At 45.2% G+C, this 26,105-nt stretch overlaps 1 protein-coding gene across 1 annotated transcript; it reads right to left on the bottom strand.

Annotated features, from left to right (window-relative positions):
- Nucleotides 1-26,105, bottom strand: NDP (norrin cystine knot growth factor NDP). Its single transcript, XM_072815609.1, has 3 exons — nucleotides 25,739-26,105; nucleotides 10,968-11,350; nucleotides 1-1,267 (listed from the first exon to the last, which is right to left on the bottom strand). The coding sequence occupies exons 2-3, from the start codon at nucleotides 11,139-11,141 to the stop codon at nucleotides 1,040-1,042; spliced, it is 402 nt and encodes a 133-aa protein (XP_072671710.1). The 5' UTR covers nucleotides 11,142-11,350; nucleotides 25,739-26,105; the 3' UTR covers nucleotides 1-1,039.

The raw sequence follows: 26,105 nt of genomic DNA, 5'->3' as shown, positions 1-26,105 counted from the left end.
TTTTGAAGATACTGTCTTTTTATTTCACAACATGGGAATAAGTCAAATTTTGAGTCTCAAGGACCAAAATATAGATGAGCCAAATGTTCAGAAGATGAGCCAGGCTACCATTTTGGCAGCAAGCTTCATATGGACAAGTGGATGGTAGAGAATGATGCCCGCGACATGGCTAAAGCTATAGTACACCCACAAATAGATTCATACTCGGTTGTCTAATTTGCATGCATGAGTATAGTGCGTTTTCCATGCCACTAGTACATATATGCCTTTTTCAAAGTCAGTGTAGGATCCGTATTTGTGCGGGTCTTTAAAAGTCTGCTCCCTTACAAAAATTTACCATAATTTACCTGCAAGAGCAGATGACAAATTCTTTATGCCACTTTAACTTCCCAAAAGTCATTTCTCAATAATAATTACCACTATCAGGAGTTCCAGCATCATGTAAGAGAATCCATTTGTTAGTTATTAATGTCAGTTAGCTGGCTGTGAGTGAGCCTCGCTATACATATCCACATGCTTGGTGCCTGGAATTTTGAAATTGGTAACCTTTAGCAGTGATGGCAACCTTTGGCCAAATGACAAGATCAAAACCAAACCAACCCAACCCAGAAAGTACCGCAGAAAGAGTTGGGCTTTCCTGCTTTCCAAAGTGACTGTTTCCCTAGTCTGCACCGAACAGTGACAGCCTGCCTCACTCTTGCATGGGGGCCCATTTTCCCCACTAATGCTGAATTGTTGGAAATGCAAAGAGCATTCAGCGCCAAGAGGGGACATGCCTGAATCTGAAAAGGAACCAAAAGAAATTGTACCAGGGAAAGGGGACAGGGATGGAAAACAAGTTCCCAGAGCATCTCTCAGTGTCAACAAGCATGGAGAGTCTTTATTACTAGAATATGCAAAATCCCGTGGGAATTGCTGCTTCGTTGTTGATGGTTTTTTTTTTTTTCCTTGATTTTTCTTGCCAGTCCTTCCCTGACTGGTTGAACTGCCTCGGTGAGAAAAGAGGTTGTCCCATTCAGAAGCCACTCAGCCAGGGGCCTCAGGAGCTGCACTCCTCACAGTGACAGGAGAGGATGTACCGGTAGGTGGCGGTGAGCCTCATGCCCCCCGAACAGCGCAGCCGAAGTGCCTTCAGCTTGGAGGTCTGGGGCCGGCAGCAGTGACAGGAAGAGCGGAAAGGCTGCTTGAGGACAGTGCTGAAGGACACCAAGGGCTCAGAGCGTGATGCCTGGCTGCAGTGCCCCTCGCACCTGGCCAGAAGCACCATCTGGGGAGAGAAGAGATGAGGTTACCCTTGGGGATGCCAGAACCACAGCCAGGTCCCACAGCGTCCTAACACTCTTTGGCAATTGCCACTGGATTAGACCAGGGGCTCTCAACCCTGGTTGCACATTAGAATCTCCTGGAGAACTTGTTTTAAAATGTCAGCCCCCAGGGGTGCTCAGTCAGTTGAGCAACGGACTCTTGGTTTTGGCTCAGGTCACGATCGCAGAGTAGTGAGATCGAGCCCCTCATTGGGCTCTGTGCTGAGCGTGGAGAATGTTTGAGAGTCTCTGTGTCTCTTTCCCTTTGCCCATCCTCCTGCTGACACTGTCTGTCTGTCTGTCTGTCTCTGTCTCTGTCTCTCCCTCTCTCTCAAATAAAAAATTAAAATTAAAAAGAATAAGATGTCAGCATCCAGGTGCCATCTCAAACCAATGGAATTAAAATCCTTGGGGATAGAGCCCGAGCTTTCGTGGCTCTTCAGGTGATTCCAAAGAGCGCTCAGGGTGTAGAACCACTACATGAGGCCCCCCCACCATGATGTGCAAATAAAAACCAAAGAACAGGGGATACCTGGGTGGCTCAGTGGTTTAGCACCTGCCTTCGGCCCAGGGCATAATCCTGAAGTCCTGGGATCAAGTCCTGCCTCAAGCTCTTTGCATGGAGCCTGCTTCTCCCTCTGCCTGTGTCTCTGCCTCTCTGTGTGTCTCTCATGAATAAATAAATAAAATCTTTAAAAAAACCAAAGAACAAAAGCAATTTCTCGGGACAGGTGATATCCACCACCATTGGACCAATGTCAATTCGACCAGTCTCGAGATGCAGAAAGTCATTCTGAATTGAAATCAGAAGTAAATGAGGAAGGACTACAGAAAAAAGGAATTTGTTATGTGTAAGGAATTGCTCAAGAAAATGAATACAGTTCCTGAAGAAGAAAAAGAGGGTAACCTGAGTGATCAGGAAGAAATACTCTGGACACTACAACTTGAAATGAGAGGATGAAATACATCAGGGTTATACACTGAAAGAGCCTGAGATTTGTGCAGTTGAATCTTAGAGTCATTCATTCTGACCATCTCCATTTCTTTTTTTTTTTTTTTTCAATCTCCATTTCCAAAGGTAGGTTAGGATGATACTAAAGCTTGGGTTGGGAGCTCTTGGGTGGCTCAGTCGGTTAAGCATCTGACTCTTGATTTTGGCTCAGGTCCTGATCTCAGGGTTGTGAGATCCAGCCCCGAGTTGGGCTCTGCGCTCAGTGGCAAACCTGCTTGAGATTCTCTCTCCCTCTCCCTTTGCCCTTCCCCTTTGCTCGTGTTCTCTCTCTCTCTCTCTCTCTCAAATAAACAAATATTTTTTTAAAAAGTAAAGTTTGGGCTGCACTAACAGAGGCTATGTGCTTTATAGTGGCTCTTAATTTGGCTTTAGTAAACACTCTTCTTTAAGAATCCAATGCAAACTACCCAGGTTATCCCCAGAACAATGGACATAGGCACACGCTCAGTATTTTGAGTCCAGCTTAAGGGGACAGAGCAGAGGCTCATTTATGTCTCCCATACATTCATCCCAGTGTTCTTATGTACACTCAGGGACAGATAGTGGTAGGGTAGGGTAGGGTGGGCAGCTTGATTCATTAAGAATTAAAAGAAGGAAATGGCCTGTTCATCTTTCTAAAGGAAAGACAAGTTGACTTCTGGTCATTATAGGTTATTAACATCATTATCGAAGAAGATGCTGGGATGAATCCAACAATAGGATCTGAGATACTGGGGAGCAACTGGTAGGGCTTTGTGAAGTTGGAGTAGGACCTACTGATTTATTTTCTCTGAAAGATCATGGAGGCAGAGAGAAAATGGCAGCCTTAAGCCATCTTGAATTTATGAAAGCTTCAGTGCCATCCCACCTGTTCTTCGTGTTGTTAGGCAAAGGAAACATGATCTGAAATAGGTTTTGAAGATTATACCATAGATCAGCAGTCCACGGGCCAGTCCTTGGCACCCACCTCATCCCTCTGAGGAGGAGCCCAACATCTTCCCCAGTGCCTTCTCCCCACACCTGCGGGTTTGGGGGAAGAGATCCCTGGCAGCTCACTTTAGAGTAGTGTTAAATGTGCTCGTCTCTAAGGTGGGTCATCTCTTATGCAGATCAAGCAATATTCAGAGATCATCTCCCCAAATGGAGTCTTTTGAGCTCTAATTGCAGTCCAGATGAATACAGTGAACCTGTGTCAACAGAGCTAATTCAAAGGGGCATAGACATAGCAGTGCCTCTCGCCTGATGCACATGCAGGTGAGCCAGATGTAGATCTGGAATGATCCAGCAGTTAGCTGTCCATCAAACGACCAAATCAGCAGCGTTGGGCCATTTGTAGAAGCACTGACCCGATCCTGACTTCACTAAACGTTTTCAAGGTCTCAAGTACCTCCTTCAGCTCTTTCTGAAGGACAAGAACTCCAGCACTGAGGACCCTGGGTCCCTCTATCTCACGACCTGGACTTTCTGGACAAGGAGAATACATGGGCATGTACAGTCAATAAACACGTTCAGCGTCAGCATGCTGCCTTTGGCATAATGTCCAAAATCCTGAACTGGTATTAAGATCCTCCATGACCTGGATTTCACATCTTTCCCGTCTTACTTATAACTGTTCTCATTTTTGTCACTCACTCCCTTACAACTGTTCTATTTCTCGTTGCTCACTCCCTATTCCAATCGAGCTTAATCACTTAGAAGTTCATGGAATAACCCGGAATTTCCCTGCCTCTTGCCTTTGCTCATGTCTTTCCCCTTCCAGGAATGCCCTTGCCTCCTAGCTCTGCTTAATGAAATCCCAACTGTCCTCCATGGCCAACTTCAAATGCCCTCTCCTCTAAGAAGACCCTATGAAATAATTATTGGGCCCTTGACGTTCTCAACACACATATGCAAATCTCCTGTCTGGGAGATTTCTGGTATATAGACCCCATCTCGAAACTGGAAGTGGTATAAAAATCTAGCTCCAGTTTGTGAATGTGTGTTGGAGGGCTATAGCAGGGAGTTTGGAAGATAAAATCTAGAAATGAGTGTCATTAAGGAATGGAAAGGATAAATATCTGCTTTACAGGTTCACTCCTGATGTTTTATCTCTGCCATGCCTCACCTGTCTTATAGATTTAATGAACATCTTCTCACCTCTTCTAGACCAGAGCTTCTCAAACTATAACATGCATGTAAATAAGCTGGAGATCTTGTTAAAATGCAGATTGTGAGGCCAGAGATTCTGCATTTGACTCAATACTCTGGTTGATGTCAGTACCGCTAACATCCACACTTTGAGTAGCAAGGCTCTTGAACCTGTTAAAGTCTGAAGGGTTCCATTCTAGGCTGATCACTAGATAGCGATCATTAGCTAATAATAATAATGGCAGTTAACATTTATTGAGGGCTTACAACATTTAATCTCATTTAATCCTCATAACAATCTGATGGTAAAGGCACTCTTATTATCTGTACCATTATTACAGATGAGGAAGCTGAGGCTTTAGAGAGTTGAAGTAACTTGCCCAAACTCACATATCTGATAAAAGGTAGAGCTGGAATCAAACCCAGGTCGGTTCAAAACAAAGCCTCTGATCTAAATCACTATTATATCCTGTCTTCTGATATTAAAGTGTTTTCCTGAAGCATGAACTCACATCCTTCTCCAATCTACTTTGACTGGCTTCTGGGAGCCCCAACCAAATCATAACCATGCAAGCGTGTCCTTCTACTTATGAAATTCTTGGGATACATCATCACCACCTCCAAGCTTATGCAGAGCTGAATCTTGAAAGAGCACTCCTAAATGAAATCTCCACTGTCAAGACCCTCCCCCAGTGATCTGGGGACTCCCAGAGACGCCCAGAATTTCCTTGGATGGTACCACACGGGGTCTAACTCCTTAATGAATTCACCAAACACCACTTCACCTTCAAAGTTAAATTCACCTGCCAAAACCCAGTTTGTGGTCAATGCACATTCTTCGTGCCTGGGTGACTTGGCCATGCTTTACTAACGGGATGACTCCTCTACATTTTACACTGCACTTAACTGCTCTTATTTTTTAAAAAAATATTTTATTTATTTATTCATGAGAGATGCACAGAGAGAAAGAGAGAGAGGCAGAGAGAGAAGCAGGCTCCATGCAGGGAGCCCAACGTGGGACTCGATCCCGGGTTTCCAGGATCACACCCTGGGCTGAAGGCGGCGCTAAACCGCTGAGCCACCCGGGCTGCCCTTAACTGCTCTTAATAGGGAGCATCTGCACTGCTTCATTATGAAATCATACAATGAATATCTTTTGACAAAGAACCCACATGGGGCTCCATCGTCAAAGGAGCAGGTTCAACAGTTGGTTGTTACTCATTGACCTATTGACTTCTCACAGCTTAGGTGGGTGACAGATGCATGCATGTTATCTGCTTTTGATCCAGTTTAATTTTTGCTCTCTGATGTTCCCCCAAGCAATTGGCCTGATGCTAGGAAGCTAGGCAACTTCTCCAGCGGTTCCTTTGTATCCCCCCAACCTTAGAGTCACTTGGCTCCAGCTGGCTGTGAAAGTCAGCTTCTTCTAATATGAACAGAGCTGCAAGGTTCACAGAGTTTGCTCAGGGATGGGCTCCTTCATGTTCTAATCTGATTTCCACGTGCTGAGGCTAAGAATAATGAAAGGTCCTTAGGTAATAATAAAAGAATAGTAATGATGATATATAACATGTATTGAACATTTACTAGGCTACAGGCTCTGTGCCAAGCCCTTCATATGCAACCTGATTCTTAACTGCCATTTCAAAAGGTAAACTTGCCCCATTTTACAAATGAAGAAACGAAAAGGCGGAGGATGAGTCACTAGCCTGATATCACATCACTGTACAATGGAAGGCCAGAATTCTGGACTGAGGCAGCTTGACTCCTGAGCCTTCTGCCCTAACCATGACAAGTCAGCCTATCAAACCCTGGAATTTCCTAAGTTGCTCAAGCTGGTCACAGGCAAGTTCAGGCTACATTGTGAGGGTTATAGCCAGCTGTGATTCCTGGGTCCTGACCAAGGATTACACCCGGAGACCCCAGGCCCCTGCTCTCTCTGGTGACCTACCATACTTCTTAGGCAGTTATGTCTTCTGCTGCAATATACAACTATCTTCTGAGTGAGAGAAAACCCAAACACAGATGGTTTTCATCACGCCTTGTTGAAAGATTCTTACCATTGCCAGAGCCACTTTTCCTCCTCTGTCATGGGGGACCTCTGTGAATTCCTGGCTCAGGCCATGACTGACTAGATGTCTTCATCAGTATCAGAATAAAGACTCTGGCTCAGAACATCCTATCCTAGAACAGGAGTTTGGCTAATTTGCCTCATTTAAATGAGAAACTTTTTTGTTAAGCCTTTTTTCTTGGCAGTGAACACTACATACCCCTTATCCCATGGCACCTCTTGGGGCACCCATTTCTTCCCTCCCCAGCACCCTCAACAAATGACTAGTTCATCTCATCTCCAGGCACCCAGGTCAACAAAGGGTCTGTGCCGGGCCAAAAGCATCAGCAAAATTGCAACCTGAGGAATGAAGCAGCATGGGGTATGATGGAATCTGGTCCCTTCTGTCTGGTCACAACTCAAACTGACACAAAGCCTTTGTACACAGAACATTTCCTTTCCCTCTATCTCCCATTTACTTATAAGCACTATGAGGGTAAAAACATTCTCGTTTCCCTCCTATTTTTGTGCTTCCATTGCCTGCCACCATGCCTACACACAGTAGGCATTCAGTATAAATTCATTCCTTTTTTTTTTTTTAAAAAAAAGGTCATATCTCCCAGTAGTTGTGTTATAAATTCATTATTCCTGAATCTCCCTATTTCTTCTCCAAATACTGTGGGCTGCGTCAGCAGCACTAGGAGAGGCTTGGGGACCTTAACAGCTTCCCGTCTCATTTCCTCTGGGAATTTCTCCAGGCTTTGTCCTCTGAACTGTCCTTAGTTGCTGCCCCTGTGGGCCTTCAGAGTTCAGACAACCCTATGCACTGGTTCCTTGTCTTTGCAAGGTACACCTATTCCTCACCCAACTCAGGCTTCACAGCCTGCCCTACTGGCTCACCTTCCCAGCCTCAGCTCCTAAAAACCCATCCCTGGCTCAAATCTAGAACTTGTCCCCTCCGCTCCCTGCTTCTTCTGCTTACCTGGGAAGGGACGTCAGACAGCAGGATCTGTTTCTCTTCTACTTTTATTCCCACTCTTAACACCCAGCACGATGGCTTACATCTACTTTGCTTTTCTGCATGCTCCCTCCACCCCTGCCAGGTTTCTGTGTTTAACAAGAATCACGATGAGGTTCACTCTCCTAATCCCTTCAGGCTATCTGAGATCCCAATGGTTATTGAGGTCTCAATAGTGACTGAAATAGAAAGTGAGTCTCAACACCTGTCCAATTTATAACTTCATCATCAAGATCATAGTATCATTTATTAATGTCTGCTATGTGCCAGACACCAGGCTGAATGCCTTACAAATATCATCACCAAGACCTATACCCCCACCTTTAGATAGATAGCATTAGCCCCATTTTACACGGGAATAAATTGAGGCACTAAGGAATTGTTTCTCTTCTCCCAAAATCACCCACTTTGCACACTGTGGAGCTGGAATGTGAAACCAGATTTCCTGTTATGTCAAAGTCTGAGATGCCTCAGTTCCCTTAAAGATTCTCCAGACAGCTCATGTTCACTAGCCACTGACCTTTTGGCTGTTTGCTCTATAGCCTTTACTCACTCAGAATTTCAGGGAAGATTGTCAATGAACCTGCCACTCCCAAGATCCTTTGTAACCAGTCCTAGGAGGTGTCACCACTGAAAGCTACCAGGCACATCATAATCTGTGCTCACACGGATCTCCTTGGTAGACCACCATGGCCAGTCTTTTCTGCCTGACTCTGTCTCAGCCCTTTCCTGGATTAGTAGGCAATGGGTGACAAGGCTCAGGGCTAGGGGCAACAAACAGCGTCACGGAAGGCTCCACAGAACTTTCACTACTATCCCTATTTTCTGGAAACATTGTGGAGTATCCATCATTATTTCGGATAATGAAATAGTCTGAAATAGTGGCCAATAGTCTAAATAGTGGCTTCTATGATCTACCGGCATTTCTTCAATATAAAGATCCAAGTCATTGAAAGAAAAATCATCTGAGGCAGACATTGCTCCTCCTGGACTAAATGAGCAATCTACTGAATACCTTTTTAGGGTTTCAGTTTTCCCTCCTGGTAAATTGGGATTAGTGGTGTCTTCCAACACAGGTTTGTTGGCAGTGATTACATCATATATTATGAGATGCCTGAAACACATCAGGTATTCAAGCAGATGCTCTCCGTCCCCTGACCCTGGGTCACAGCTCCTGGTCATCTGTCTTCCCAGGGCCAGACACTGGAGAAATGTAAGTCGGGAAGCATTAGCAATTGACAGGCAAATGATAGGCACGTGTCTAGTAAATAACGGCCTTTGAACATCATGTGGAGGGAAACTTTGCAGAGAGGAAAGATTTACCCGAGTCTCCTCATTGTAAAAACCCACATTGGCTGTTTTCTAGACACAGGCTAAATGTTTTATCTCAAGTGTGTAAAGAACAATTTCGTTAATGAGACTCATTAGAGAGAAGACCAGCCTGAGTCTGGGAGAGTCAAGAATTAGAGATTATTTAAAAATGAAAACAAGTTTTTGTTCTTGGATACCTAGGGAAAATCTAATCCAGAAAAGGTCTGAGTAGTTGAGATCCTGCCAGACATATTTTAAGGCCAAGAAAGAAAGGTTTATAATTACAAGCACCATTTACATACAGCTATTACTATATTTGAGATGGTTTGAGATGTTTGAAAACAGATCGTTCCCATGAAATTACAAACATTTCTGCTCCTATCACAATTTTGCGCTATTTGCCATGGCATTCTGGAAGAAACTGATGTGAACGGAGGTAGACTAAGGTCTGTTTCCAGGAGTCATGCTCAAGCACCATGAGTTTGTTGGACTCAAGTTAACGACATCTCTTTTTTGACCTTCTCTTAACTAATTTGATCATTGCCAAGGTGCTTTTCTATCATTTCACCAGATCTTTCCAGATTGTTTTTAGAGACGCTCCTATTTCTCCGTTCCTTCCTATCATCACATTGACCTTTCCTTCTAAATAATTTTAATTACCCCCACTTTCTTTAAAGAATCATGATTATGGAGAACAGCTCAATAGAGGGAGAACCCATCCATGGAATAAGAACCACCAAATACTAGTGCTGTTGGGGGAGGGGAGGAGGAGCTAATAATTGCTCAGGCCCACGATTTCTGAGCAATCACAGTTGTAAAAACATGTCCTGTCTTTTTTTTTTCTTCTCCCTTTGCTTTAGCTTTTTTTGCCTAAGAAGGGATTGCAGTCTTGCAAAAATTTAAGTTTATCTATTTACTCCTTTTTTTAGTTCTACAAGTACAAATAAGAGCCAGAAAGTTTTTAAGTGGAAAGTCTCTATTTTTTCCCACAGTCCTAGATCTTATTAATATAATGGTTAAAATGATTTAACTCAAATTCTGATTCCCCCAAACTAAAACAAGCCATTAACACTGAGTTGTAATCAGAGAAGTGATGGAAATTTTAAAGGCAGACAGAAGTCATGATGTTTTGAAATGGAGGGTAGAGACATTAACTTATATGGTCTTCATTCTAGTGGTTGATATTACAAAAACGTCCTAATTACACTGGTAATTTAAAAAATACTTGCCATATGAGAATGCTTAAGTGGTTTTGGTCTCAGGGCTACAGTGAAAATCTCTGAGGCTGGGCTAAACAAATTCTTATTTACCAAATGTGGGCAAATTTCATTCATGTGACTGGGGGCAGTGATGGTCGTGAGATTCTCATTCTGAGTCTGTCCTTTGCCTACCATGCACCTCCCTTCTGGGTGGTCCAGGTGGCCGGCCACTCTCAGTGGCCTTTGGAGTGTGGTATTCCTTCGCACGCCCTGTCCCAACCTGACACATCACTCGCCTAGGTTGCCTGCGCAAAAAACACACAACCTAGTCCAAACAAGAATGATTTGGATAATCCGTGTAAAAATGATAAATGATCCAATTGCCATTTCTCTTTTGAAATCATTTTAGCATAAGCATGTCAGGTGGACGAAGGCTTGGACCACGAAGCCAGTGAGCACCTATTCCCTCAGGAATCTCTTTGAAGAGCCCCACCACCACCCCCAGAAGTACGTTTTACTGCTCAATCATATTTCTTGAGTCCGCGTCCTCTTTATTGCTGGTGGAGGTAGGAGGAGTGACGATAATCTAGAGACTCTACTCTTCTTTCTTGATAAAGAGCACTACCGTTCATACATTTCACAGCTGGGGACGAAACACACCTCTCTCACCTTGTGTCGAGCAATGATTTTATTGTGAGAACCTTCCAGCCTTTCCTATTGACTTCGAGCAGCCTGGAAAGAGAGAAGCTGTCTGGGTGTGTACGTGGTCCCTCAGGCAGCTTTACCGACAAGGGTTCAAAGCTTGCTGGGAAACCCTAAGAGCTTGACTCTCCCCCAAGCCCCGTGGGCCAGCCAAGGAGCTCAGGTGTGGGCTATAGTCAGCGTTCTCCGTACCCTGGACAAAGGAATACGGCTCCTCTCCTGTCTCTGGGAAGTAACGCTACCTTCACAGAGATCTGGATCTTACCTTTGAGCTACACTTGTACAATGGGTGACTGATAGAATCGACATAGTGATGCCTCATGCAGCGCAGAGGGTCCGAGTCCATCATGAAGGAGCTGTCCGTTTTGCTGTCCGTATCTCCCATTAGCGCCAGCAGGGAGAGCATAGAGAAGGATGCAGCTAGTACATGATTTCTCATTGTTGTAAGGAAAACTTCTGAGAAGGAACAGCAGAGGGAGGCAGAGGACTAAAAATTGGAAATGCCTTCGCCTCCCCCTAGGCTCCAGTTCCTTTCAAGCAAAGGGCAGGATCTGGCTGAAGCTTTCTGGTTGTCATTGTCCTTTGTATACTCGAGTTTTGTCTTACTCTTTCCACTTGCAATCCATCATCACAGTATCCGCTGCACAGCTGGAATGAAAACAGAAATTATTTTCCCCAGAAACATTTACCCAGAAAAACGAATGGAACCCAGGAGGTACTGGGTAGAATTTTTCCGCGTCATGTTGAGTGAGGAATATTGGTTTCTAGAGTGCCATTAGCATAGGCTGTCATCCAGTCTACCGGCTCCCTCCCCGTAGCTCATGCTACATATTTATAACCATTTGGAGGTGGACACAATGGTCTAATGGAAGCACATGTTGACTTTAATTGCCGGATCCCATGTCTCTAGGAGCAAGAATAGTTTGAACTCATGGTAAAGATTAAACATGTGGTTCTGGCCACAGCATAACTGAATTGGGTGGTCTCATCCTCATCCCTGGCTGGTGGGGGCGGGAGGGTCTATTCAGTTTCTCCGTAAGCTTTGGTGTCAACGTCAGCTCCCAGGGCTAGAAAGGAGGCAGGTCAGCACTAATGAACACAGGCCACGTCCCACGGGAAAGAAGTACATTTTCCATTTCCAAGTCCATACCCACCCACCCACCTAGTTTTCCATTTAGGGCTCATCCTGCTCCGGGCTCATCCTGTTTTTGCTTTAAGCCCCGTGCCACCCAGCATCAATGACAAACTGCATCTGAAATACACATTATGCTAACTGGCCTCAACGCATGCGTACTTGCCAAAGGGTCACACATTTCTGCAGAGCCTCTGTTGTCTGAGCATATGCTACAGTTTGAAAAAGTGTCGTCAGAGCAGAGACTTGCCATTAAAATGGGATCAGGGTATATCGGTTTTCTTGAAATTTGCTTTGTTCTTTTAACCATATTATTCTTGGACAAAGCAGAGAGCTCCCCTTATCACCTGACTAACCCTCCTCGGCATGGCCAACATGGGGGCTTTTTATCACACCAGAAAACGGAGTATCAAAAATATTTTTCAAACATTTAGGACAATTGGGGAGGCCTGTCATTACATCCCAAACAAAAGGAACATGATAATTAAAGCTTCAGAAAAACTTTCAAAGGTATTTCAGGTAAGACTGTGATTATTTTGTTCATTGTACAACATTTTTTTACTTTCTACTCGTGGAGAGTCCAAATAAACAGGGCAAAGTATTAATAAGATCAAGATTAGAAGTTCCAGTCCAGGGGCGCCTGGGTGGCTCAGTCAGTTAAGCGTCTGCCTTCGGCTCAGGTCATGATCTCAGGGTCCTGGAATCAAGTCCTGTGTCAGCTCCCTGCTCAGCAGGGAGTCTGCTTGTCCCTCTCCCTCTGCCCCCCCCCCACCCCTCGCTCATGCTCTCTCTAGCTCACTCTCTCTCAAATAAATAAAATCTTAAAAAATATAGAAGTTCAAGTCCATATAAGTCAATTAGTTTTGCTTGGATAGAACAGCCCCAGTCCCACTTAACCTCAGTTGTGAGTGTGGGGTGGGGGATCCCAGGCTGAAAAGGGTGTGTGCCAAAGGGCCATTTCAGAGACGAGCTTCCCTGGCAATGGCAAAATCTCAGCGTGTCTGTGTCAGAGAAATCCTATAAATCGCAGGAACGGCTGGGGCCAGTAATGAGGAGACCCACCTGGGCTCGAGCCCTGCCACTGAGTAGCTGGGAGACCTTGCACAGGGCATCTAAACTGGTCTGGCCCCAGTTTTCTGATCTGTAGACTACGAGAATTGGAAAAGATGGCATCTGTAGTTCCCTCTTGCTCTAAAATGGCACCACCTGATATTTAGGGATTCAGACACCACCGTCTCCATATGGGAGATGGAAGATAATCCTGAAGTTAAGACCATATTTTCATACAGCTTTGCACCACTTTCTCTCTTGAGCATGCTAATGGCAACATCTCATTAAAATTGATCAAACCTGAGCATAAGTCTCCAAATTGGCAAGGGATGCCAAAGAGCATTTTTTGTTTTCTTTTCAGCGGCACATCACAATGAACCTCATCAGGTTTTCAACTCAAAGGGCCAGAGCTTTCTTGGGTTCAATGTTCAGAGTCTGCAACATTACTGACCATTTCCTGAGTTTCAAAATGACTGTATTATCCCAAGTGGTTATCCATCTCTTTGAAGCCTTAATTAGTCTCAGAAAAAGGAATTTATTAGATTTCTTCTTTCACCACTCCAGTCTATAGATATTTCCCCCAGGAGCCAATGGTAAAGGACGAAGGGAAAAGTAGACATTCCAGTCCTGGCTCTCCCCCTCCCCACTGCCGGCAACTTCTTTTCAGAGCCATGGCCAGGAGGTATGGTTAAATGAAAGAAGCAAATAGAAGAAAAACATATAGCCCAATGGCAAAAACAAGCAATAAGGGTCAATAACAAGACCCTATATATGTGAATGTTTACACCCAGCTAGTCCATTTCCAAGAATTATCCTACATGTGTGCTCACACAAGCATATGGTTATTCACTTCAGCATTGGTTGTCATGGCATAAAATTGGAAACTGCACAAGATATCCATCACTAGAGGACTGGTTAAATACATTATGCCACATTCATGCAGTGGAATACTATGCAACTATATAAAGAAGGATGCAGAAACTCTACTGATTTGTGTTAACCATGGAAGGATAAGAATACATATTTGTGTTCATTTGTATTTACACAGAGAAGCTCTGGAAGGGTGTTCAAGAAGCTATTCAATTAGTTATGGACAGATAGGGGAGAAAGACTTTTCACTATATATATATATATATATATATATATATATATATATATATATACACTTTTATTCATATACTTCTGAACTTGTAAATGTATTACTTATCCAAAACTTCATTTTAAAAAATTATACTTTCTCTTTTCAAAATTTGGCTTAAAAATAGTGATTAAGCTAATGGATGTTTAATGTTTGTGCCAGTTTCACTATTTTAGTAGTATTACATTTTTACTTCTTACAAATATCAGAAGACATGCTAGTCTCTTGGTCAAATAGTCTTCCTGGTGGGTCATTTAGTTCTTAAGCACTACTGCCACCTAGTAGTGACATCCTGAATTGCAAGCACAGTCGAAAAAAATTTTTTTCCTGAAAGGGGAGTAATATACTTTTGCAAGCAAATATTGTGACGCATCTAATGATAAAGAGATAGTTAATGTCACACAAAATGTAACTTTATTATCTGATTTTCTCTTTAAAGATGATAAGCAGAATCCAGAAGTAGTAATAAAGAATTTAAAAATGACAGAGAAAATGTTGCTTTACTGCTAATAAGAAATGTATTTTTCAGTTTCACAAACTCACAAAGCATGGTGTTTTCTGCTCAGTTTTTATATTAAACTCTGAAATAAGAATTCAAGCAACAATTTAAATATGCCAGAGAACTCACAGAACTCTCAAAACACAAAAAGTAAGAGTTTTGCTACTTAACACTGGGATTTTTGCCTTAAGTATTCAAATCGAATGAACCAACACTATTGTGTTGAAGCAGAAATAAGCATCATGCTCAAAAAACGAGTGACATGAAGTCAAGTTGTCTTAACGTGGTGTTGGTCAGAGTGTGCACGGAGGAGAAGTGCCAAGGAAAGCAGTCATAAAGAGGAAAATCAAAATGAAGAAAATTCACATCACTCACCATCCCTGATTTATGGCAGCCAAGGGGTATCAATGTAGGAGCTACTGTCATTTTGCTCAAAATTAAATTAATTCCAATTTGCTTCTTTCTTTCTTTTCTTTCTTTCTTTCTTTCTTTCTTTCTTTCTTTCTTTTTCTTTCTTTTTCTTTCTTTCTTTCTCTTTCTTTCTTTCTTTCTTTCTTTCTTTTTTTCTTTCTTTCTTTCTTTCTTTCTTTCTTTCTTTCTTTCTTTTTCTTTCTTTCTTTCCTTCCTTTCTTCTTTCTTTCTTTTTTAAAGCCATGGAGCATAAAATCAAGTGCTGCCCATCAAGACTTAGAAACTCAGCCCAGCCCATGATGGATTGAGTGAGAAAGTGACTCTTTTGCTGAACTGGGTAGCTCCGGGGTGGCTCCGTGCTCTGGGTCCAGTCTCTGAGACTTGGACTTGGCGGAGGTACAGAGCCCACATTCTCATAGCTCCAACGTGGAGCCTCTGCCGGCAGGAGAGGCACGTAGGCCCAGCGTGCCCGACTTTGGAGCTACCCTCCAAACGATACCAGTGGAAAAGAACAACTGGTGCCCAGATTTCCCCACCTGTCATCCTCAGGGAAATAATATAGCAGAGCTTACAGCGGGCCCAGCCTCCTGGGTGAGAGATGGTGTTGTGTCCACAGATCAGCTCACTCTTGGGCTGACCTTCTGCCTGGCAGAGGGTAGAGTGCTGGTTTCACGCACATTATTCCAACAACAGGCTAAGATAAGTGGCATGTGCCAAGAATGGCCTTTTGCTTGCCGCGCTTGCCAGGCAAGGGAAGGTGGTGCTTTGGCATCCATATTCCCACCCTGGGCTGTTTTCAGGACTAATATATGCACGTAATGCCTCCTGTGGCTTCTTTCTGCAAATATTTATTTATTTATTTATTTATTTATTTATTTATTTATTTATTTAGATGTTATTTATTTATTCATGAGAGACACACAGAGACAGAGAGAGGCAGAGACACAGGCAGAGGGAGAAGCAGGCTCCCTGCGGGGAGCCCAATGTGGGACTCGATCCCAGGACCCCGGGATCACGCCCTGAGCCGAAGGCAGACGCTCAACCACTGAGCCACCCAGGCGCCCCTCTGCAAATATTTATTTAACACATATTTATTAGGCACCTACTCTGTGTCTCCTTTTGCTTTAGCAGATGACCGTGAAGGATTAGGGGGAAAAAATAGGTCGTATTCTAGTGCCTTTTTCCAGCTCACTGCATCCACAAGCAAAGAGTCTTGGCTTGTTGTTTCCCGGGTAACTTTCTAGACACAAGGACAAACTCCCTTAACATCTAATTCACATCCAACATGCATTGCATCATTTCTAGAAAGATCAAGTAAAGCAGATAAAATACCATGACTTTGGAATGGTGTCAGCATAACAGACAGAAGGATTTGATATTTACCATCATTTAGGACAATCATATCAGGCATGAGTAAGGTAAAGACAGCAGAACATAGAGCCTCTCTCAATGGAATCGCCAAAAATTTAAAAAAAAAAATCAAAGATGTAAGTGTGGAAGGGAGCTTGCGACTAGATAACGCTTCATACGAGGCTTAGGAAAGAAAAATTCTAGGTCTAATCAGAGAGTGTGAAGTGCTAAGTAGCCCCTTCTCAGGAACTCAAAGAATTCCAATTGGATTCAGTCAACTAGATGCCTTGGAGAATAAGTCAGATGCCTCTTCCCAGGGCACTTAATTTATAAACTGTAAACAGCATGTTGGATTTTATAAAGCATCCCATGCGCCCAACGAATGGTTTTTGATATTCTTCTTATCTGGAGGCACATCAGGAGCAGCCAAGTAGCCAGGCCTGGGCTGACCCAGAAGCAGCAGGGTACCAAGGCTGGGCAACCACAAGGTCACTGGGGAGGATATGGCTTCTGCCTCTGTCATCTCACAGTGTGTCCAGTCTCCAATGAGGTGGAAGCGTGTGTGGGGCCATGCCTGTCCCCCTAGTGCCACCGTAGAAGGGAGGGTGACATCTTTGCAATTCAACAGTGGTCCTCCAGTCTGGGACAGGACTCTGCACTTCCCCAACCTGCACTACTAGCCAAGCATGGCCAAACTCAACAGTGGCAGTGATGGAGGAAGAGAAGCCATAGGGGAAGCAGGAGGGCGGGAGAAATACAGCCTGCGAGAGAAACAATAAATCACGGCTCTGGAGTAAATAAGAGTGAGGAAAAGAAGAACTGGGAATAGAAGGAACTTCTGAGAATGAGCCAACTGTCAAGTGGCCCCTCCCGTGTGTGTGTCCTTGGATTAAATAGTTTTACTGTCTGGGGAGGGACTGGTGTGGGAGGACTTGACCTTGAGACTTGACTGAAACTTAAAAGTCATGATTTTTGGGACATCCAGAGGAACTTCTTGTTGTTATTCAACGCCACCCCTCCCATCTCCAGCTTTTACCTCTTCATCTCCAAACCCATATCCCACCACTGTTAAGTGTCGTGTGTCCTCGTGTTTTGCACTCATTTGCCAGAAATATTAGATAATTATTCTACTGCATCCTGAAACCCGAAGGCATTTTATTGTCGCCTGCTCTACTAGAAGGATGGTTGATCTGAGGGGCCTCAAGCTCTGATCCTACCCGTCTCATCATTGGCTGTGCCATCTTGAGCAAGTCCTTTGCCTTCTCTGGGACTCTGTTTCCCCGTCTACGAGATTGAATGGACTGGTCCAGGTGCTTGTGTGGTTCTCCCCATTTCTAACATTCTCTAACCTGAGCCTGCCTTCTCAGAGCACGGCACCTGCTTTGAGGCTTCATTTTCCCCAAAGCAATACTCCAGAAAGGGTTCCTTTCTTACGCAAGAGGACAAGTCATAAGGTGGTGCCTGAAGCAAAACTGAAGGTCAAACCATAAGAATTTGCCCTTTTCATGAGGCCATATTGGTGCCCTGAAATAAAAAGAGCCCTTAATAACCAATTGACTCAGTGCCTGAATATATCAAATATAGTTATAAATTAATATGTTGTTGATAATAAGAAGTGGCGAGTGAGGCTATTTACCCATTCCCTAGGTCCCTTTTAGTGCTGTCTTAAAATTCGTAGTGTTTCTTTCCAATCTTCACTAAATGGGGAAAAGACAGAGGCTAATAGTAAGCAGTCATGGTAGGAGTAGACTGCTTTCTTTTGATGATGGTGATAAAAGCTGAGTTCAACCCTCCTGCATCTTTCTTATGAGTGAACTTATTCCTAAACCAAGCTTGAGCCACAGGTCCTCATCCCCTCGCAGGGCCATTTCTGACACCCTGGTTCAGGATAGAAGAGGAAGATTGGTTAGAAGAGCTGTTCACTCTGCAGATATAGAACAAATAGGGTCTTAGCAGTCAAGAGCAAGGCATTCTGCTTGGTAAAGCATCTACAGAACCTTTGTGCTAAGGGAGGCACATGCCTGGAGCTCCAGGTGGGGACTTGGGCCCAAAAGAGTTGCCTGTTGGTTACGGCTTTTGGATCTAGTGCTGGGCTTCTGTGGCCTTCTATAGTTTTTTTCTATGGAAAGACTCCTTGTGAGTTCTTAATGGTTAACGTAGCTAACTGAATTTTAGAGTACAAAACCTTCCATATTGGAAGTGATGAAGTCTGATGACCTGTGTGCTGAAAAGCATGATATGGTTGAAGTCTTTTCCTTTGGGAGTTTGGATTATTTCTGTAAATCTACCACTCCCCTAAAAGCTGTCACTGCTTTGCTGATGAGCTGTCAGAAAATGCTTAGGGGTGGCCTTTCTGCGGTGCCATGAATTAACCATAGCCCTAAACAGGGAGTCCCTTTCCATCCTTCCATCAACAGAGAATGAAAATATGAAGAGAGGAGGCCATAAAAAAATAGCGGAGGAGAAAGAAGAAGGATTTGTTTATGTTCAAAATCTGCCACTGCCTTTTCAATGATTTCAAATAGCCCAATTTCAGAAAGGGAAGGCTCCCTTCATTTCCCCCACTCCTCCCCAGGAAGGGGATTTCACATCAGGGGTGAGACACACTCCTACCACTTACCTTTGGAAAGGAAACAGAAGGATTTGGAGATACCCACCCAGCCCAGGGACTCAGTCCCGCCGAAGCATGAATGTATGCTCTCCCTATGGAAAAGAAAAGGCGGCCATGTATTCTGGGGACCTGGTTGCTGAAGCAATTTGACACTTGCTCTGCTACTGGACTGCTGGCCCTGATATGGCCTTAGGAGAAGGGAGGTAATCAGTGTCAGCTCAGGGTATAGGCCTCCTTTTACCCTGGAGCCAAATGAGTATGTTGGCTTTTCTTCAAAGTGTCCAGCAAAGTGTTTCCAAAGCTGCATTCGAATATCCTCAGCTGCAACAGCTTTTTGGAATGGTGGGTAGTGATCTCGCCTGATAGCTGTAGAGCCCTTAGTTAGAAATGGGGCGTAAACAATGAAACCAACTCAGCCTCCGTTCAATTTGTCTATTCTGCCCAACAGAGGGATTTGAATACTGAACTCAATCCCACTGCAATCCAGAACACCCGTGAATGCAGACTTAATGTCAATGGGGCAAGGTTAAAATAAAAGCATGTACACATACGTTTTTCTATATTGCTCATAATTCTGAATGTACTGGGGCTGTTGGTTCCCTGCTGGTCTTTTTGCTTCGCTTAAACTCCGCACACTACAGCTGCATCGTTGGACTGTTGGTTCTCCTTTGACAATTCTGTTCTGCTGCCTTTGGATTTCAAACCTCAAAAGAAATATTTAAATCCTGACAAGGAGCAATTTCCCATAGTTTGAAGGAAAAATCGCAGAAACGCATCAAGTCCTAAAATATCGCCTGGTGTTTAAAAAAGAAATTGGACTTTAATTCTTCACGTCCATTTTAGGCATGTATATGCCTTCATTTTACTTAGAGCTGAGGATGGGGGATGTTTTTTCCCTGGAGGAGTTGACCTCCTTTTCTGCCGCCAAGTAAAGAAGGCAACTTTAGAGGTCAAACCCTTCTCCCCCAGAGGGAGTAGGTAAAATTAAGGGAAGCTTCCCTTTCCCAAAGTGTGCTATTTGAAAATCTGTGGCAGCAGATTTGGAACATCAAAAATAGTCCTCCCTCCTTCTCTTTTGTTACTTCTCCCCTGACCTGCTTTCTCCCTATCTGTCTTCCCTATTGGTGGCAGGATGGAAGGGGACTCCATGTTTAGGGCAATTGTTGGTTTGTGGCGCCGCAGAAACGTCACCCCTGAGCATTTTCTGACAGCTCATCAACTGTCTAGAATGTGTTAACCTGTTGCCCTTTCATTTTTAAAGGATACTGCAACTGGTTGGATCATAGCTTCAAAGGAGACGTTGGGATTGAGCCAGGCCTTGGAAGAGAGAAAATTGTCCGAAAAATTCTGAGCTTTTGCAGAAAAAAAAAAATAGAAAAGAAAAAGAAAAATACATTGACTGCAAATCTTACAGAACCAAGTTTAAAGCTACGAGTCAACGTTCACGTGCAGATTTTGACATGAGGGTGAAAAGGACCCCAACTGGATGAATTCCTGATTGTAAGCACTGGGGATATATTGTCGACTGAAGTTACCCATTCTTTGAATGTTCTGAGTCAGCACTCTTTCGAACAAGAAAGTAGTTGTCCCAGACTGTGAACCCCATCCAGGGTGTTGTTACGTTCTGACTGTTGAGAATGGGTCTAGGGGGTGGGACTCTCAGCCTTGTAGGCTTACCCATCAGCCCCTGAGACCCTCTGATGAAGGGGACAGTGAGCACGAACGGCAGCAAGCAAACTGTCGCCAGACACACAAGAAGAAAGCTTTGCAGATGTGAGGGCAGCTGGCGTCAGAAATAATGCCCTCGGCACAATCTTCCTCAAAAACTCGAATGTGTGGGTGTGTGAATTTGCGGCACGCAACCTGCACAGCCAAGCCAGTGCTCAGTTCTATACCAGCCTCTCCCACCCCGCTGCACACACATGGGGGCTTTGGGAGGAGTCCCCACCCTTTGCATTCTGCTGGAATCAAACACAAAAATTCGTGGTTGCTGATCTGACGGGTGAGGAGTGGGTACCTACCAGCTGGAACTCTGCCACTGGCAGGGGCAGACAGGAAAATAGGAATGCTCTTAATGTCCTCCCAAAGAAAACCTTTGATGGACAAAAGAGTGGTTGTATTTTTACCCTCTCCCTTCATGCTGCCAGGCGTCTTTAAATAGATCCTCTAGCCTAGGGACTTGTATGGAATAATTCATATTAAAACCCAAGAAGTGGCAGAGGAGGGGAGTTGGTTCTTTCTTCTCTTTCTTTCCTTTCGATCCACCCCCCCCCTTGTCAAGTGAACAGGAAAAGACTCATTTTAATTCAGCTGTGTTAAATTTCTCCTTCTGGGTCTTTTAATGAACTTTAGCTAATTCGGAAAAGACGACGAAAACCCCCAGGAAAAGAAAAGGAATAGGAAGCTGCATTGTAGATTGCTCTTTGATACCTTTTGGTCCCAAGGACATTAGCAGCATCTTTTAAGGATGCTGCGCAGAGGGGGTTACATGAGGCTCTTAAATGGGAATGTCTAATTGAGAAGTCCAGTGCCTTCCATTTGCAACTCATAAACCAATCGGTTGTTCTGCTGTTGAGAGCAAGGAGAAAAAAAAAGGAAGAAAAAGTCCTCCCCAGCTCCCCAGCCCCATGCATTTTTAGCTCGGCTCCAGCTAGGATCCACTCCTCCCCTCTCGCTTTCACCAAATGGGCTTCCCAAAGACATTCAGGCCCGTGCTAGCCAAATTAAAAACCCTGTCTGTCCTTCTTTTTCCTTGGGAAGGAAAGGATGTGGGAAGAACGGAGGGGGGGGGAGGAGCAGGGGCCCGAGGATCCGGGGAGCTTTGTTTCGAGCCACTTGTCTCTCCCCCTGAAACAGAGAATAACCACATTTCTCTTAATGTAGGCCGAAGTGCATCCAGGCGTTCCCAGAGCTCTGCTACCCCCAGCCCTACGCCGGAGATGCGCGGGTCACTGTGATGGTATGCTCGTCGCTGCCAACCCGGGTCACCCCAGCCCTGCTCTCCACCGCCTGAAGGGCAGCCGAGCCATGGGGCTCCTCCTCTCTGCCAGTGGGTTCAGGCGCAGGGCTCCAGAAAGCCCCCCAATCCCCGCAGCCCGGCAGAGCCGCTGCCAAGAATGACATCCTGAGAATACTATGAAGATGGGGAGACCTCACGGGCCCGCTCTCCCCGGATGGAGCAGGACCCAGGCTGTCTGGAAAACAGACAGAGCAAAGAGCAAGCTCACAATGGAAGGAGCTCAGGCGCAGGGAAAAGGGGGCGGGGTGGGAGTGGTGGAGAGCAAAAGAAAATAAAAGCCACATGCCACCCAGGAAGATTCCAGGGCGGGCGGGAAGGAGGTGGCGGAGGAAGGACTTGCAGGGGACAAGTACCCAGACATGGCACTGCCAGTCTAGCTGGATTCTTTTCTGAATTAGATTATGCGAAAGAAAGCGGGGAAATATATAGCCTGCCAGCTGTTCAAAGGCTTACAACCTTGCTTTTATTGTCCGGGTAAGTTGGTGAGGTGGGGCATCAGAGGAATTCCAAACATACCATCCCAGAGAAATTTTAATATGTTCCCCAGTGTCATACACGAAGAGGAAATGACAGCTGATCACAGCCAGGGCAGGCCACAGCAATCTGGGCCCGGGAGCTCACCCACCCTCACTTGGCCCTGCTACCCGCCTTTGCTTTAGCAGTTCTGTCCTTCCACCTGCCTCCCCATCCCTTCTGCCCCTACTGGCCCAGCCGGAGGTTGGGCGGTGGGGAGGCGGTTACTGGATAAAGTAGCAGGAGCTGACGTTCATGGGAAGAGGTGAGGTCGGCCTTCAAGGCCGCTGGCCAAGAAGCTGAGGCTGGCTAGGGTGAGTCAGGCACCCCAGGGAGTCAGAGGCATTTTAATCCAACCATGGGGGGATTATCTGCTGATAAGGACCAAATCAAGGACTGTAGTGATGCTGTCTTCAAGGGTGGTTGTTGGTTTTGTTCCCCCACCCCCCCCACCCCTGTAACCTACCCAAGCCAGCAAACACAAGATTGTATTATCCGAAAGCCATTCTGTATGTGGCTCCGATGGGGACCCGGGTTTGGGGAACTACTTCCGGCAACTTCTTCCCAGGGGCCCCTTGAACTTAGGCCAGACCCAGAGGTCATTGGTTTGGATCCTGGGGGCGGGACATGTAAGGGGTGGGAGCCAGTGATAGCATCTTGCTCCGTGCATGTTTCTCATTCAGTGATTCATCAAGTGGCCCTGATGTCAGCTGCTGAGTAGGTGACTCACAGCCATCCCTGATAGAGACAGCACGTGGTCCTTTCCAGAGTGTGCTCAAGGGAGCAGAGAAAGGATAAACTGCCCTTTTTCCAGGCTTCCTCTACCCAGGCGGGAAAGATCCGGGCCACATTAGCTGTGAGTGACGCGTACCCAAGATCCGGTGATAAAGGCCTCAGGGGAACCCCTTCATCATTGATGGAAAGAAAACCCATTGATAAGCGACAATCACTTCAAGCAAATCTGGGGATCAGCAGATATTTGAAATGGTCCTTTGTAACAAGGAAGTCATTGACCCGTTTAGCCATTGGCGAAGTCCATTTCAGTCCCCAAACCTAACTGGAGACAGCACACAGACTGAGAATTAGGGCATGGGACAATGTCTCGTTCACCTTTGCATCCAGCAGGGCTAGCATAATTTCTTAAGAGAAGGAAGGAATGAATAATTAACCAATAAGAATAACAGCGCTTGAATGAATCGCAAGTCCTTAAAATACAGTAGAAATTGCCGGCCACCATCCGTGCCTACGATTCCGAGAAACTCCCATTTTTCAAGGGCCCGGGAAAATAAATGAGTTGGAAATTGTTAAATGTATTGAAAAATGATTTATTTTCCCCTTGACAGTGTCATTGGAACTCAAATTAAGATTGAAACCTCCACAGGCATGTTTCCATCTGTGGGTGTCAGCTGCTTGGTACACAGTCGGTCAAGAAAGCCTCCATCAGCTCTCCCTTTACCTGAACCAAATGTATCTCAAAGTAAATGATGCAAAACTTTGCATTTTGTGTTCAGGCATTCTCCTGTAAGGGTCTGAGTAACAGTACAAGAATATTGTTTCCACTCAGCTCGCTGCTTTGTTAACAGCAGGAGGGTTTTTTTTGTGTGTGTGTTTTCTTGTGTTCTGCTTTTTGTTTTTTGGGTTTTATTTTTAAATCACTGAAAAATTGCCAAGCAATAGAACCCATAGTATCTTTTCAGGCTTTCTCAAATCGAGAATATCCCCAGGTTGTAAATTACCTCATTCAAAAGCTGGATTTTCACTCAACAATGCTCAGTAGGCTAGTTACTGGAGGAGATCAGGAAAGTTCCCCCATAAACCCCGTTCCCACCCCACAGTGAAATCTGGTCCAGGAGACCCTCAAGTTTAATTTCGGAAGCCAGGCTGGTGCGGAGAAAATGGGCACATACTCGCATTTGGTCTAAAGGCACCCTGGAGAAGCATTCTGCGCCCCCCCCCGGCCCCCCCGTATTCGGCTGACACCCACAGCCCACACTGCCTTTGGGGCGGCTCTAGGTTTTCAGACGCACCGGGGATTTAGTGTTTCTGTGTTGGAGCAGTTTGCCGATGCCGGCTCCTTGTAATTAAAACACGCTCCTGCTAGAAATGAAGAGGCGTTTCGCAGCATCCATATCCGTTACTAACGCCAGTTGCAAAGAACAGAAAGTGGGACTCCGGTCTGGCCACGGAGTTTCCTGGTCCGCACCTGAATCTCGGTGGGGCCGGGAGCCTGCACCTCCACCACCTCCACGCAGGTTTATCTGGGCTCGTGAATTACAATGAGCCTCAGTTACAGGGCGTTCTGAGTCATTAACATTCTGTACACAAACTTCCCGTCCCCCAAGAAAGAGTTATGCCCGGGCCTCCTACAGCCCAATTGTTCATTTAAAGTGAGAACTTGCATTCAGGAGCGTGAAAGAACCCCCCTCGAATATTCCTCAGGTGTTTACAGGAGCCATTCCTACAGGTCCTCGTCCCTGCGCTGGTGGGAGCATCCTTTCTCGGTCACCGCTTGGACAGCGTAGCATCGGTGGAGCTGCAGGGACAAGCTGACTACTAAAAATAACCCTCTGCAGTAAGGCCAAGGCAAACAGCATGCATTTCCTCGGACTTTTTGCCCAATCAAAATCCTATAGTAAACCCATCCTCCTCTCTCCCCAGTGCTCCTGACTGCGTCTATGGAAGCGAAGTCCTTGCACGTTGGGAGGAGAGTGCAAAGGAACAGGATTCCTGCAAAGCGTGACACAGAAAGCTAGAAATAAATGTTGCCTATTGTTTGAAGTCATTCTAAGCACTCCGGCGGAGCCCTGGCAGGAGATCAACAGCATACAGAAGTAGTAATAAAAGTAAACAGTGCGCTTTAAACTCGCAGGCTCGCCCGCCTTCATAGTGCCCCCATTGTAACAGGGATGAGGGCGGTGGGGAAGATACTGGGGCTTCAGGAATCCACGTCGTCCAATGCTGCTTCCCAGTCTCCTTTCACCGGGTCAAATATAAGAACCATCACAAAGTTACATCGAACTACTACGCAGAGAGTTTGAAAATAAAATCCCTTTCGGTCAAACCCGGAGGGATTTTTCCATCCAGCCTCTCGGAGAGGCTCCCCTCCTCTGTCACAGACTTCAAAGACCCGTTCATTTAAAAAAAAAAAAAAAAAACACACAATGCTAGCATGCTACCGATTAATGCAAATTCAATTAATGCAAATTTAAGTGGTATTTAAAGGTTGTCTCTTTGTCTGAGAGGAGGATGAAATGCTCGGTTTGGAGAGAAGTAATTTCCTAGGCAAGCCGTCAGCGCTTGTTTTCCTGCTTACCTTGGGGGAAACGCAGGGCTCCTTCTCAGACTTTTCTGAGAGCTAGAAAGAGGTCCTGTTACTTCCAAATGCTTTTGTTCTTCTGTCCCTCTGTCACATGGCTTGCCTTTTATATTTGCAACACACAAAAGTTAGGACTGTTGTTTAAGCGACACAGGGAGAGAGAGAGAGAGAGGGAGAGGGAGAGGGAGAGAGAGAGAGAGAATGTCAAATGGAAAAGTGCCATTGCAGTCATATATCAATCAGGCGTGCGGCCGCAGCAGCGCTCTAGCAAATGGGAATGCCACGGAAATGTGAGGCGCTCCTTATCGGGGACTCAGCCACTGCCCACCGCTCGGCTCCCTTCCACGGAGCATCTTAAGGCTGC

Source organism: Canis lupus, chromosome X, assembly GCF_048164855.1.
Source record: "Canis lupus baileyi chromosome X, mCanLup2.hap1, whole genome shotgun sequence".
NCBI classification, from domain to species: Eukaryota; Metazoa; Chordata; class Mammalia; order Carnivora; family Canidae; genus Canis; species Canis lupus.
The sequence above is the reverse complement of the archived record's forward strand: the minus strand, read 5'-3'. Positions and strand labels throughout refer to the sequence as shown.

Coding starts and splice junctions, on each gene's coding strand:
- NDP (XM_072815609.1), bottom strand. CDS start 11,141: ATGAGAAATCATGTACTAGCTGCATCCTTCTCTATGCTCTCCCTGCTG. Junction 1,268..10,967: donor TGTACAAGTGTAGCTCAAAG/GTAAGATCCAGA, acceptor TTCTCTCCCCAG/ATGGTGCTTCTGGCCAGGTG.